At 47.8% G+C, this 14,649-nt stretch overlaps 2 protein-coding genes across 3 annotated transcripts in view; both read right to left on the bottom strand.

Annotated features, from left to right (window-relative positions):
* Positions 1-2,604: 2,604 nt before the first annotated feature.
* Positions 2,605-3,305, bottom strand: LOC140370241 (uncharacterized). Its single transcript, XM_072457302.1, has one exon. It carries the CDS (start codon positions 3,217-3,219, stop codon positions 2,614-2,616), a length of 606 nt encoding a protein of 201 aa, XP_072313403.1. The 5' UTR covers positions 3,220-3,305; the 3' UTR covers positions 2,605-2,613.
* A 7,108-nt stretch (positions 3,306-10,413) lies between these two features.
* rps6ka1 (ribosomal protein S6 kinase a, polypeptide 1) overlaps positions 10,414-14,649 on the bottom strand; it is a 97,386-nt gene continuing 93,150 nt past the window's right edge. For both annotated transcript variants that reach the window (XM_072457289.1, XM_072457290.1), the window contains one exon: positions 10,414-14,649. This exon is cut by the window's right edge and continues 918 nt beyond it. The gene's annotated coding sequence lies outside the window, so the exon portion shown is untranslated.

Raw genomic sequence — 14,649 nt, 5'->3', positions numbered from 1 at the left:
GGTGAGAGCAGAGACTGTAAGGTGATCATAAAGCTTGCACAGGATAGTGCATCCTTTAAGGAGTGGAATTCAGTGGCATTGTCAAAGAGCCTAACTGTAGCTGTGGGAGTGATCAAGAGTGCGAGTGTCCTTAGAGATGGCTCGCTGCTGGTCGTGTGCAAGGACGCGGCTCAGCAACGGAAGGCAATTGGAACTAAACGTCTGGGTGGAAAGGACATTCTTGTGTCTGATGCTGAAAGAAACACGGTCAGAGGAGTTATCGTAGGTGTCCCTACGGCGACGTCTGTGGATGAAGTTAAGGAGAATTTGACTGGAGTTACGGTGGTGGACGCTAGGCGTTTGAAGGTGACCCGGTTTGGGGTAAGATGTGACAGCTTGTCGGTAATGGTAACACTTGAAGGGAGGTGCCTGCCTAGTAAGGTGTTCATTGGGTACATGTGCTATAGCGTCAGGCCATATGTTCCGCCGCCCCTGCGTTGCTTTAAGTGCCAGCGCTTTGGGCATATTGCAGCGGTCTGTAGAGGGAAGCAAAGATGTGGTAAATGTGCAGGAGACCACGAGTATGGGAAGTGTGACGTGGGTGCAAAACTGAAGTGCTGTAACTGTGGGGAAGAACATAGCTCTGCCTTCGGGGGATGCAGGTTTAGCAAAAGAGCTGCTGAGGTGCAGAAAATAAAGGTCTCTCAAGGTATATCCTATGCCGATGCAGTCAAGAAAGTTTCAAGTAACGAGTTTAGAGTAAATACAGAGAGAGGAGCCAGCGCTGCTCCCAGCCAGGGCGAAATGAGAAAGGCCAGCGTGGCTCCCAAGAAGTGTGAAGGTTTCAAGAGTGGAGGTCCCAAGTGTGCAGGTTCCAGAATTAATGAGAATACCCTGGTTGTGGATAGAGAGGATTTTGTACTCTTTATGGTGGATGTTGTAAACTGTGCTGCTCAGACTCAAAGCAGAACTGAAAGGATCAGGATCATTGCTAAAGCTGCAGGGAGATTCCTTGGAACAAAGGAGCTTGATTGGGCAGATATAGAAAACAGGCTAAAGGCGCTAAATGGGAGTCGGAGTGATGGGGGTCTGCTTGTGGGGAGTCAGAGTGATCAGAGTGACGAGATGGGGGTGGGGTGGTCTCCTGTCCTTGTCCAGTCTCGTAGACGCACGGCTACCAAGCAGCGACGTCAGTGGAAATATTAAAGCCTATGGAATGAAGCCTAAAGAATAAAGCTGTACGGTGGAAGCACCGAACGTCAAAGAAGGAGAGGAAGATGAAGAAGAGTCTCCCTGGAATAAAGCCGGTCGGTCTCTGAAACAACAACAACTATTCTAGTCACAAAGACATATCATGACCTCATGGGCTTTGTAACACCAAAGCAATGGAAGGAGTTCTTTTACGGACTACGACAGAGTCTGAGGACTACGACAAAGTCTGAGGAATAAAGTCTGGCGGTAATGCAACACTTGGATGCCAACCGCCATAAAACAACAACAACAACAACAACAACAACACACTAGCTTTAGCCACGCCCCTCACACACACTAGCTTGAAATTACTTAATGTTTTGTGACTTTTTGTGACTCGCAATACGTTTCCCCTTCGGAGAACTGCAGTTCACGAGAGCGAGCTACAATAGCGTGATGTATGAAGGAAACATGTCCTGTCTCAGTCCTGCGGTGGGGCCGCTGGTTGCCTGGAGACGGAGAAAAAACAGGCCACAGGTGAAGAGCTACTCCAACTGCCGACTTCATCCAAATACACTTAAGATGCCAAGGCACGATTGATGCAATGTCCTCTCCACAATGAACATGTTGTGTTCCAGGACCAGCACTGCACTCAATACATGAGGGAAGTGTCTTGGTTTGAGTAGACACCATGGAAAAAATGTATATTCCTTTAAAATAAGATTCATTAATTAATCAAATAAATCATTCTTGTTTTTTCAAATAGTCTTGGTAAATTACTTCAAAATCAACTAAAAACTAGTCATTTGAACTTATTTCAGATATTTAAGAGTCTTTTCAGTGTGTTGCTCTCTTCTAAAACATGATTCAAAGCCCAAAGTCCGACACGCATCACAATCAGAAGAAAGGCAAGCATCACGGAGCTGACTATAGTCCTGCTGTCGTCCTGAAGGGCCCGCCTCCAGGAGCCAAGGGCCATTGTGTCTCTGGAGAATGTCATGTCCTTCACATTGTGCAAAGTGTTCTGATGTAACTCAATCTCTAAATGAACATTAATCTGGGATGGAACCAGATGTAGGGATTATATCCTTCCTCTTTTTCTAGTTGGTCTGGTATTTCTTTTGTTAAAAACTATAAGATGATTAGTAAAAATGATGTAAGCAGCAGCAAAGCCAGAATGAAGTTGTCTCTAAAAACAGTTGTAAAGTTTCCGTGTCGGCCGAGCATCAGGGTTAAAAACATTTAAAGATAGAATAAATCTAAAAGACAAGTATACGTAGATTGTTGCTCACTTGTAAAGCTGAGAAATTACATTCAACTAAAACAGATTGATGGATTCATTTAATTTATACTAGTACCTTAGGACTATGTTAGCACAGTAGAAATAATAATCTCCTTCTTAACTGAGAAATTGCAGCATTGTTCTAAGAGTTGGTTTGTGTTCTATTTGAACTTGACAGGCCAAGGCAAACATGTCCTCAGCCCCAGCATGGACGAAAACACGATGGTTGGCCGGTGCTTCTTGAACTTTAGCCCCTTCTTCAAGCGCTGAGTGTTCTCCGACACATAGAGCTCCCCCTGCTGGGCCGTGCTTGTAATCCTGGACACAATCTCTCCATGAATCACCACCTCCTGCTCCGATCTCACAAACACTTCCCTGAGCTCCTCCAGCCTTTTCTCCATCTCCCTGATTACCTTCTGCCGCTCCTCCACCTCCAGCAGCCTCCTCCGCGCTGCTTCGAACTCCATGCTGGAACTTGGGGTTACCAGCCTGGATGAGGGGGCCGTGGCCGAGGCGGACGGCAGGTTGGAGGTGGCCAGCAGTGCCCCTGTCACCCTGCGGAAGTCACCCATAGAGATGGAGCGTCTGGTGGCTGGCGATGCTAATGCTAACAGGGCAGTGGATGAGCTGGATGGTAGCATGGCTAATGGAGGAGGAGAGGAGGAGGATGGTGGCTCCGGAGGTGGATGCTTTTCAGCAGCAGCAGCAGTCGTCATGTCGTCAGCACTGCCCTCGTCCTTCCTCTGGTGCCTCTGCCGCTGCTTCATGGCTGCGCTAAATCCGACAGAGACGCTTTACTCCATTCATTAAAAGAAGAATGTGAGCGGAGCCGAGCGCTGCCTTTGTGTGCTGAGTCAAAGGGAGGGGGGGTGCGTGCCCATTGGCTGCAGGAGAGGATGCTGCAGCGTGCTGATTGGCTGATGGGATATAGCGCAGGCACACACTCTTTGATGCTGATGCAGCCTGTCCTTCTGTGCATCCTGAAGGTTCTGAACAGCACACACAGCATTGTGAGGGAGTTAGCTGCTTCCTCTTCTTTTTTTTAATGCTGTGAACATACTGTTGTGTGCATATTTACTAAGTGAGGGAAATATATCACTATTATAGCAAACATGTACAACATATAATGTGTGATTGGAGGAAGTGAGAAAACATGGCTAGACACAAAGACAAAGACAATAGCAATAAAGTAGCATTTGAAAAAAAGTCTAGGATTTTATAAGGTAATTCACCAAGCACTGGTAAATATACAAATCATACATTGAGCAAATTAATACATAATTTAGATTTGATCGATACCTGGAGAGACATGAATCCTAATGTTGCCAATAAACACATTTTCCAACCCACATAAGATCTATACTAGAAGAAACTACTTTGATATTTTCAACAACGATTTGTCCAACATTACAGAGGCAGACACAGTTCAGTAGATCGAAGTGCTCATGCTCCTGTTCATCACTGTCCACCTGGAACAGAAACAAAAAAACACATTTTAGAGATTTAATGCTCGTCTACTCAATGACCGCCCTGGTCTCTCCTCCTGTTTGCTTTGTATTTGGAACCATTGGCCCAATTTATAACACGATCAAAGACAATTGACGGGTTGACAATTAACACTAACACTAACCCTACAATTGATCGGACAGAACATAAAGTTGTTGCAGATGATGTTCTATTGTACTTGACCAAACCAGACATTTCCAAACTCAATGTGATGAAGAAGTTGGTCCAATGTCTGGATACAAATTAAATTAAATGTACAAAAGAACCGAAATGATTAAATTAAATCAAATTAAATGGCAAAGGGAATCTCTTAGATATTTAGGTGTGGTACTTCATGGAGACCTATCAACTATTCTGGAGAAAAATATAACCCTCTTTTTATTATTATAAAAAAAGATCTTGAAAAATGGAAGTCAAAGGATTGAAACTACAAAAATGAATGTTTTGCCCAGATTTTTCCATTTGTTCCAGACTCTTGCAATGTCCATCCCCAACCGACTGTTTGGATTAAAACAATCTCAAGGAAAAAACCTCAAATCCGATTCAAAACTTTACAATTATCAAAAGAAAAAGGAGGCGGGGTTTACCTTATTTGAAATTTCAGGTCAGATCAGAGCGTTGCTGGTGTGACCCAGAATATGAAGCTCAATGGTCTCATATTGAGAGTAATGTGGTGCCGGAGGTTCCTGTGCAGGTCTTACTGGCAGATGACAGACGCTGGAGTCTGACGGAGGAGGTGGAGAACCCTTGGGTGAAATTTGTTCTTACAACATGGAAGGAGCTGATCAAAACATACAAACTTAATAAATATGTTAAAATCTTAAATTGGCTTATGATCAAAATGTCACACAATAGAAATTGCAGTTTGTTCCAGCCAAAATAAACTATAGAATATTTCAGAACATGAGTAGCTCATGGCTGATTTGTTCTAGTAAAAGTAGCTCACAGAGGCTAAAAGGTTGGAGATCCCTGATCAGTCTGAACAAAGGCTATGCAAAATATTTTCGCCCATCGATAAATGAGGCACAAGATGGCAGCTCTCCCTATTGGGCCCGCTATGTCAGCTTTATGGTCTCTAAATATTCATGTGTCCTGCCAATAAGAGAGTCCGAAAGCTCTGTCTGTACGTGTGAAACCCCCTTGACTTCCTGATAGAAAAGGCTAGAAACCTGGCCACACCCAGCACACACAGTCCTGGCCATCCAGTTTGAGGCCTTGCACCAGCGAGTACCCGTTTCGGTCATTTCACACGACAATGTCAACGAACACCTGTCCATTGTCCAAAAGTACCAATCCATCCATTTTCTTCCGCTTTATCCGGGTCCGGGTCGCGGGGGCAGCAGTCTAACCAGGGACTCCCAGACTTCCTACTCCCCAAACACTTCCTCCAACTCCTCCGGGGGGGATCCCGAGGCGTTCCCAGGCCAACCGAGAGACATAGTCCCTCCAGTGTGTCCTGGGTCTTCCCCGGGGCCTTTTCCCGGTGGGACATGCCCGAAATACCTCTCCAGGGAGGAGCCCAGGAGGCTCCGGAACAGATGCCCGAGCCACCTCAGCTGGAGGAGCAGCGGCTCTACTCCGAGCTCCCCCAGTGTGACTGAGCTCCTCCTCCCATCTCCGCCACCCAGCGGAGGAAACTCATTTGGACCGCTTGTATCCGCGATCTTGTCCTTTTCGGTATTACCCAAAGCTCATGACCATAGGTGAGGTCAGAACGTAGATTGACCGGTAAATCGAGAGCTTTGCCTTTTGACTCAGCTCATTCTTTACCACAACAGTCGATGCAGCGACTGCATCACTGCAGCCGCTGCACCGATCCAACTGTCAATCTCACGCTCCATCCTTCCCTCACTCGTGAACAAGACCCCGAGATACTTGAACTCCTCTACTTGGGGCAAGGACTCCCCACCCACCTGGAGAGGGCAAGGACCCTCCACCCACCTGGAGAGGACAAGGACTCCCCACCCACCTGGAGAGGACAAGCCACCTTTTTCCGGTTGAGAATCATGGCCTCGGATTTGGAGGTGCTGATTCTCATCGCAGCCGCTTCACACTCGGCTCAAACCGTCCCAGTGCATGTTGCAGGTCCGGGTTTGATGGAGCCATCAGGACAACATTGTCTGCAAACAGCAGAGATGAGATCCTGTGGTCCCCAAACCAGACACCCTCCAACCCCTGACCACACCCTCCTACCCCTGACTGCGCCATGAAATTCTGTCCATAAAAACTATGAACAGAAGCGGTGACAAAGGGCAGCCCTGAGGAGTCCAACATGCACTGGGAACAGGTCTGACTTACTGCCGGCAATGAACACAGCTCCTGTTCCGGTCATACAGGGACCGAACAGCCCTGAGCAAAGAGGCCCGGACCCCGTACTCCCGGAGCACCCCCCAAAGGACACCCCGAGGGACACGGTCGAAAACCTTCTCCAGATTCACAAAGCACATGTGGACTGGTTGGGCAAACTCCCATGAACCCTCGAGCACCCGATGGAGAGTCTAGAGCTGGTCCAGTGTTCCACGACCGGGACCAAAATCTGCTCCTCCTGAATCTGAGGTTCCACTATCGGTCGGATTCTCCTCTCCAGTACCTTGTAATAGACCTTACCGGGGAGGCTGAGGAGTGTGATCCCTCTGTAGTTGGAACACACCCTCTGGTCCCCCTTCTTGAACAGAGGGACCACCATGTCGTACTTAATATACTTTCTCATTACCTGCTATTGATGTGTGTTCGTTGACAATGTTGTGTATTTTATTATGGTTACATTTCATTTTTTGCTGGTTTGAGTTAAATTTGCCCAAACTGAGAATAAGCTGACCAAGCGTTAAAGCCACTCCCACTAGGCCACTCCTCCCAGGTCAATATAAGGGCAGGCTCAGTTCTGCTCCCTCTCTTCTTCCCGTCACACACCGGGCCCCCGCAGGGGCCCCTCCCCCACCAAGCAGGCTGCATTGTCTTCCAAACCCGGCTTTCACCAAACAACCCGAACATCTTCATCGAAAAATGCACAATTCAACGGACCCTGGACTCATCAAACTCTTCGAAAGCTAAACCTGCTCAAGCATCAGCACCACGGACAGCTCCAAGGACGCAAAGACGTGGGAGGCCTTGCTCCACATCCCCCTTGGACACGTGAGACCTGAGAGTGGCTGATATTTACAGAGTGGCATTTAAAGACAGGTTCCCTTGAATTATTTCTCAAAACCAATCAAAACATAATTCTTAATACCAGCATTTCTTTTAACTAAGATGAGCCCAGGCACAGCCTGTGTAACCAAATGTGTCATTGATTGAATGTATGTCTTTGTTTATTAAACCACACAAAATCATCCTGGTTTATAGAGCCTTTGTATTCATCTTTATAGAATTATGATTGTCGGTCAATGAATCCTGTTCTTCGTGTCGATGTTAATGTTTTGCTGAACAAGCTTCAGATGGTGCCCCTTTTAAATATAAATATGAACATTAACTACCTAAAATGCTACACGTGTGTCCACAATGTAATGGCTCGTCCCAGAGAATATACATTACATCTCGGTACAAATGTGTGAGGAGGAAACGAGTATAATTACTCTACAAGTGGTTCTACCTTATAAAGAGTAATGATTTTTCATCAAGATATAGTTTACCTTCCATCCCAGCCCTGCCTGGTGCATCAGGCCAGAATGACCTCAGCTCTGTTTAGACCCATATTGATTGGGACAGACAAAACTGAAACGCAGATTCCCCATGTTTAATCCTGACTCTGGCACCAGCAGGAGGCCGGTCCATGTTTAGTCCTGACTTTGGCACCAGCAGGAGGCCGGTCCATGTTTAGTCCTGACTCTGGCACCAGCAGGAGGCCGGTCCATGTTTAGTCCTGACTCTGGCACCAGCAGGAGGCCAGTCCATGTTTAGTCCTGACTCTGGCACCAGCAGGAGGCCAGTCCATGTTTAGTCCTGACTTTGGCACCAGCAGGAGGCCGGTCCATGTTTAGTCCTGACTCTGGCACCAGCAGGAGGCCGGTCCATGTTTAGTCCTGACTCTGGCACCAGCAGGAGGCCAGTTCATGTTTAGTCCTGACTCTGGGCACCAGCAGGAGGCCGGTCCATGTTCAATCTTGACTCTGGCACCAGCAGGAGGCCGGTCCATGTTTAGTCCTGACTCTGGGCACCAGCAGGAGGCCGGTCCATGTTTAGTCTTGACTCTGGCACCAGCAGGAGGCCGGTCCATGTTTAGTCCTGACTCTGGCACCAGCAGGAGGCCGGTCCCTGAGGTCCTCAGAGTCCGAGATATGGCAATAACATATCCAAGATGTACTTTGGTGTTAGGCCAGAGAGAGACTTGTACGCAAGCAGAGCTGCAGCAGTGCAGAGACCTGAGAACAGGACTAATGTGATGGTACTTCCTGGTTCTAGTCAGGACTAATGTGATGGTACTTCCTGGTTCTAGTCAGGACCCGAGCAGCAGCGTTCTGGATGTACTGCAGCTGTTTTACAGCTCGTTTGGAGAGACCAGTGAGCGGCCGTTACAGTCTAATCTACTGGAGACAAACGCATGGATAAGTCTCTCCAAGTCTGATTTAGACACTATATTTTTATAGTGTAATTCTTGGTGTTGAACCATCGTTAAGAGTCCCAGTATTTTTTATAATTATATCACAACATTAGGTGGGACAATTATTTGGGTTTACGTGTGCCTTAAAATTTCTTTTCTCACATGTTGGATGTCTTCTTTTTGATTTTTATCTTATCTACTCTCTCTGGTCCTGTTCGTGTTCTATTGTCTTTTTTAAGTTTGAAAATATGCTGAACTTTAAAAAATAAAATTGTACATTTGAAATTTGTTCATCACTTTAAATAAATAATCAACAGAGAAATGTATCACCATCGTGACCACAACCTGAATTCACATACCCCACGCTGGAGGCTCCATCTCTCCTGAGGAGCACCTCTGCTTCTCCTGGTTTTCTAAGGAGCACCTCTGCTTCTCCTGGTGTTCTGAAGAGCACCTCTGCTTCTCCTGGTGTTCTGAAGAGCACCTCTGCTTCTCCTGGTGTTCTGAGGAGCACCTCTGCTTCTCCTGGTGTCCTGAGGAGCACCTCTGCTTCTCTTCTCCTGGTGTCCTGAGGAGCACCTCTGCTTCTCCTGGTGTTCTGAAGAGCACCTCTGCTTCTCCTGGTGTTCTGAGGAGCACCTCTGCTACTCCTGGTGTTCTGAGGAGCACCTCTGCTTCTCCTGGTGTTTTTTATCTTCAAAAGTCACCAGAAAGTCGCAGAGAAAGAGAACCCATGTCTCAGTTTTCTCCTCCTGAACTCCTCACAGACTGATCCCTGTCTCTTTTAACTTCTATACGTCAGATTCGATCTGGTCAAATCTGGCTGCTCCAATTCCTGCTCTGTGACGCCATGTCATGTTGCATTTCACTTTCATTTCATGCATCATAATGGCCGGTCGGTGTAAGGTGATCTCCCCTCCTTCTTAGGACAAGTGCGAGCTTGGAGACCTCGCTTCAGCGATGGAGTTGGTTTACTGGCTGGGAGCAGGCTGTTAGTAGCTGCATCAGGCCTGTTAGCCATGTTAGCCTTGTTAGCTTGTCAGGCAAGCTGTTTGTCACTGGAGCCGTGGACAGTTAGCTTTGTTTGGTTAGTTCCCATAGCGCCACCAGGCTTGTGTCCTCCACGTTTGCTCATCTCTTGCTCTTTGTTTCTTGGGATTTTGTGGGTAAAACAACATTTTTTAAGTTAGATTTCGGCAGCAGCGGAACGAACGTTCGTCTCCGCTGACGTCATGCTGGAAGTCCCAAGGGGTGATAGACCAAACATCTGCAGCTGAAGAGCGACCGTGTCTGTGTAGCTGGTCCTCATAAGTCCTATCACACTTTATGTTAACACCCTGTTAATGCCCATTATTCACAAGGAAATGTTGGTGAAACTGTGGCACTAAGAGGCACCAACATGATGACTATCCTGTTCTAACATATTGGACTGAAATTGACAATGCTCTGCAAACTATTTTCAATCTAAACTTCAGAACTATGTACTCAAATTCCCTGCCAAGGACACAATACATGGATACCTTTGGAATGTACTTTCGGCAACAGCCATCACAAAGAAACGGATGACACCAACATCACCAACAATCAAAGACTGGACTGACATTGTAACAGACATTGTCCGGTTCTGTTTTATCTTTTAACTTTTTAATAATGAAAACAATTTTTTACAAAAATCCACTCTGACACTGAGTCTTAACACTGATTTAAGATTTTGCTTTAGCCCAAACTATTTTAGAAAAAAGAATAAGAGCCTCAAAAACGTGGTCTTTGACTTAATGTTAACTGTTTTTAGTAAAGCTAAACCTAACACCGAAGATCAGAGGGGGTTGAAACTAGGGCCCGAGGTCCGGGGCCCGGGGGCCACATGTGCCTCCAGACCTCGTATTAAAACAGTTCAGTGAGTGACAGACCGGCAGGCAGCTTGTTGTAGCAACTTTAATATTTTTCAGATATAAAAAATCTTTATCATAGAATAACATCTTAGCACAAGTTCGGAAAAGAGCTTTAGCACTAAACTAAGAGAGTTACAGCGGGTTTGATCTCGTTGAGGTAAGCGGCTGACCCAGAGCCTCAGAGCAACACACTTTGAAATGACTTCGTCTCTGGAGATGTTACGTCAGGCCGCGTCACAGCTTTGATTTGCAAGGGATTTTGTGCACTAAAAAACGTAGAATTGTAGAAAAGTTTAATGCCATATTGTAGAACGTTTCAGGCAAAGCAGTAACATCTCCATGACAACGAGCGGGCAGAGCCTCCACAGTGCACTTTAACAAGTTTACTTCTATTTGAAGGATTTGTCTTTTTCATAACTAGTCAAAATGAACTCGAAATCCAGAGAAACATTAAAATTGTTGATATAATATAAATATTACCATCCAACATTTTGCGGAGCACTTTAGCTTGGTTAATTCAAGCTGTTAAAATAACTGAGAACACAGTCTCACACTGGTATGAACCAGGGGGCCTAGGCATGGTGCAGGGACTGTGCCCCCTAGTGTCGGCCTAGGCATGGTGCAGGGACTGTGCCCCCTAGTGTCGGCCTAGGCATGGTGCAGGGACTGTGCCCCCTAGTGTCGGCCTAGGCACGGTGCAGGGACTGTGCCCCCTAGTGTCGGCCTAGGCACGGTGCAGGGACTGTGCCCCCTAGTGTCGGCCTAGGCACGGTGCAGGGACTGTGCCCCCTGGTGTCGGCCTAGGCACGGTGCAGGGACAGGCCCTCGCTCAGAGGCTTCACAACTAAAGCTGCTCCAGAGATCTTCAACCTCACACAGAAGCACACAAACCAGGAGGATGACGGGAGGATGACGGGAGGATGACGGGAGGATGAAGGGAGGATGAAGGGAGGATGAAGGGAGGATGAAGGGAGGATGACGGGGTAACGGGAGGATGACGGGAGGGTAACGGGACGATGAAGGGAGAGTTACGGGAGGATGAAGGGAGAGTTACGGGAAGATGACGGGAGGGTAATGGGAGGATGACGAGGATGAAGGGAGGGTAACGGGAGGATGACGGGAGGGTAATGGGAGGATGACGAGGATGAAGGGAGGGTAAAGGGAGGATGAAGGGAGTTACGGGAAGATGACGGGAGGGTAATGGGAGGATGACGAGGATGAAGGGAGGGTAACGGGAGGATGAAGGGAGAGTTACGGGAGGATGACGGAGGATGAAGTGAGGGTAACGGGAGGATGAAGTGAGGGTAACGGGAAGGAAATGAAGGATAGTGCAGGCCTCGGGAGGTTGAGCAGGGCTCGGCTGGAGAAGCAGGAGCGCGACAGCACAGGCGTAAACTACATTCCAAAATTCAATTATGTCTCATTTTGTCTCCGTTTTATTCATTTTCCGATGAACTGAATCGACTTTCCCATTTACGGATCTTCTCTAATCAGAAAATGGCTAAAACAAAAGATACTTTACAGTAATACAGAGAATCGGGAGCGAAAAAACAGATGCTGTTCACACAAACGCCTTCCACTTTAGCCCTTCTGGCAGAACAGAACATCATATTTAGAATCATAGAAATCACACTTCACAAAATACTGGTGGAACATGCTGCTTCAGAGCACTTTTTTACATCGCCACATTTGGGACAAAGTGAACAATGAGCAGTACAGAAGCTTAACACAGGGACCATAAGCATTACGAGACCCCACTGGAGCCAAGCTGCCCCAGGAGACCCCACTGGAGCCACGCTGCCCCAGGAGACCTCACTGGAGCCACGCTGCCCCAGGAAACCCCACTGGAGCCACGCTTCTGCCCCAGGAGACCCCACTGGAGCCACGCTGCCCCAGGAGACCTCACTGGAGCCACGCTGCCCCAGGAGACCTCACTGGAGCCACGCTTCTGCCCCAGGAGACCTCACTGGAGCCACGCTGCCCCAGGAGACCTCACTGGAGCCACGCTTCTGCCCCAGGAGACCTCACTGGAGCCACGCTTCTGCCCCAGGAGACCCCACTGGAGCCACGCTGCCCCAGGAGACCTCACTGGAGCCACGCTTCTGCCCCAGGAGACCCCACTGGAGCCACGCTTCTGCCCCAGGAGACCCCACTGGAGCCACACTGCCTCAGGAGACCTCACTGGAGCCACGCTGCTGCCCCAGGAGACCCCACTGGAGCCACGCTTCTGCCCCAGGAGACCCCACTGGAGCCACGCTTCTGCCCCAGGAGACCCCACTGGAGCCACGCTGCTGCCCCAGGAGACCCCACTGGAGCCACGCCGCTGCCCCAGGAGACCCCACTGGAGCCACGCTTCTGCCCCAGGAGACCTCACTGGAGCCACGCTTCTGCCCCAGGAGACCCCACTGGAGCCACGCTGCCCCAGGAGACCTCACTGGAGCCACGCTTCTGCCCCAGGAGACCCCACTGGAGCCACGCTTCTGCCCCAGGAGACCCCACTGGAGCCACACTGCCTCAGGAGACCTCACTGGAGCCACGCTGCTGCCCCAGGAGACCCCACTGGAGCCACGCTTCTGCCCCAGGAGACCCCACTGGAGCCACGCTGCTGCCCCAGGAGACCCCACTGGAGCCACGCCGCTGCCCCAGGAGACCCCACTGGAGCCACGCTTCTACCCCAGGAGACCCCACTGGAACCACGCTGCTGCCCAGGAGACCCCACTGGAGCCACGCTTCTGCCCCAGGAGACCCCACTGGAGCCACGCTGCTGCCCCAGGAGACCCCACTGGAGCCACGCCGCTGCCCCAGGAGACCCCACTGGAGCCACGCTTCTACCCCAGGAGACCCCACTGGAACCACGCTGCTGCCCAGGAGACCCCACTGGAGCCACGCTTCTACCCCAGGAGACCCCACTGGAGCCACGCTTCTGCCCCAGGAGCCACGCCGCTGCCCAATCACAAACCAATCACAAAATGTTCCTTAGCTGAAGGTTCAATCTCGAGCTGAACCAAGTTAATCAAATAAACTGATAGATTATTGAAATGATCGTCAACTAATTTAGCAATTGCATAATACTGTAGTTAACTGGCCTTTAAATCTACAGTGAAACATGTGAGCTGAGAGTCCAGATTCTGTAACCCAGACAGAGCAGGAATTATACTAAAGACACAGGAAACATGTAAAAAGAAAGAAATACACATTCAGTCTGTATTAGAACGGCTCTGGCAGCATCACTTTGGTTTCATCTGGGTCAAGTTGAGTTAAACATTTCATTTTCATGGCATTCGCAATCTGAACAACTAATCGACAATTCAAAGGAATTATTGATGAATGCAGTTGCAGAACCATTGTTAGTTGGTTCAAATTGGCAGCCACACTCAGTCCCATGGCAGCTGTGGCTTCCTCATGACTCTCTCCTGAAGACAGCGTTTCACACACACCAAAACATTTGACTAAAGTTTGTAGAAATAACAAACAGAAAATGACAGAGTTGAAGACAAGCCAAAGACAATGCAGCTACTCACACAGAGCAACAAATGCAAAAGCCATCAACACGTTCAGAATCAAGAGCATGTGGTTGGACGCAGCAGCATTTATGGCACAAAGCGTTCTTATTCAAAAATACAAAAACACAGAACAGCAATGCAACTGGATGATCGAGCTCATGATATTTCTGTTTATAAATATCATCTTTTGAAAATATGGTTAAACCTTTATGTTCTTAGCGAACTGAAATGATCACTTTAAACTCGTTAAATAAAAATTGCTGTAAGTTACTTAGAACAAATTTGAATAACTCAACTTTTAAATCGAACGCTTGCTTTGCTGTTCTTTGCATATTCAGACATTTATTATAACATTTAAATTTAATGTGCACGTAAAACTAGCTTTATTTCATATGAAAAAGCCAATCATTTCCACATGTGTCAATGTAAGGTTCAGAATTCATCAAGCAATTTTATCACCAATGAGAAAAATGATAAATGAAACATGTCATCAGATGATAAACACAATATTCATTATGACGTCCGGGCTCATCCAAGATCAAAAAATAGTAAAATCTCTTTTATTCTTTGCAATATTGTGAAGGAACCCTGGATCATATGGGAAATCAACTTTTGAAAATACAAAAATTGGTCAGTTTCACAAGAATAAAATGCAGATGAAAACAGACGAGCCAAAGACGGACGAGCGTGCAGCAAGCGACCAACACCAATCCAGCGACAAGAGTCACGATTCAAGAAAACATGGCTTTGTCCACGGCT

Source organism: Eucyclogobius newberryi, unplaced genomic scaffold, assembly GCF_026437365.1.
Source record: "Eucyclogobius newberryi isolate DKJ021-1_F unplaced genomic scaffold, fEucNew1.0.hap1 SCAF_21, whole genome shotgun sequence".
NCBI lineage: Eukaryota > Metazoa > Chordata > Actinopteri > Gobiiformes > Gobiidae > Eucyclogobius > Eucyclogobius newberryi.
The sequence above is the reverse complement of the archived record's forward strand: the minus strand, read 5'-3'. Positions and strand labels throughout refer to the sequence as shown.

What these genes read in the sequence shown, in the direction of transcription:
- LOC140370241 (XM_072457302.1), bottom strand. Translation starts at nt 3,219, where the DNA reads ATGAAGCAGCGGCAGAGGCACCAGAGGAAGGACGAGGGCAGTGCTGAC.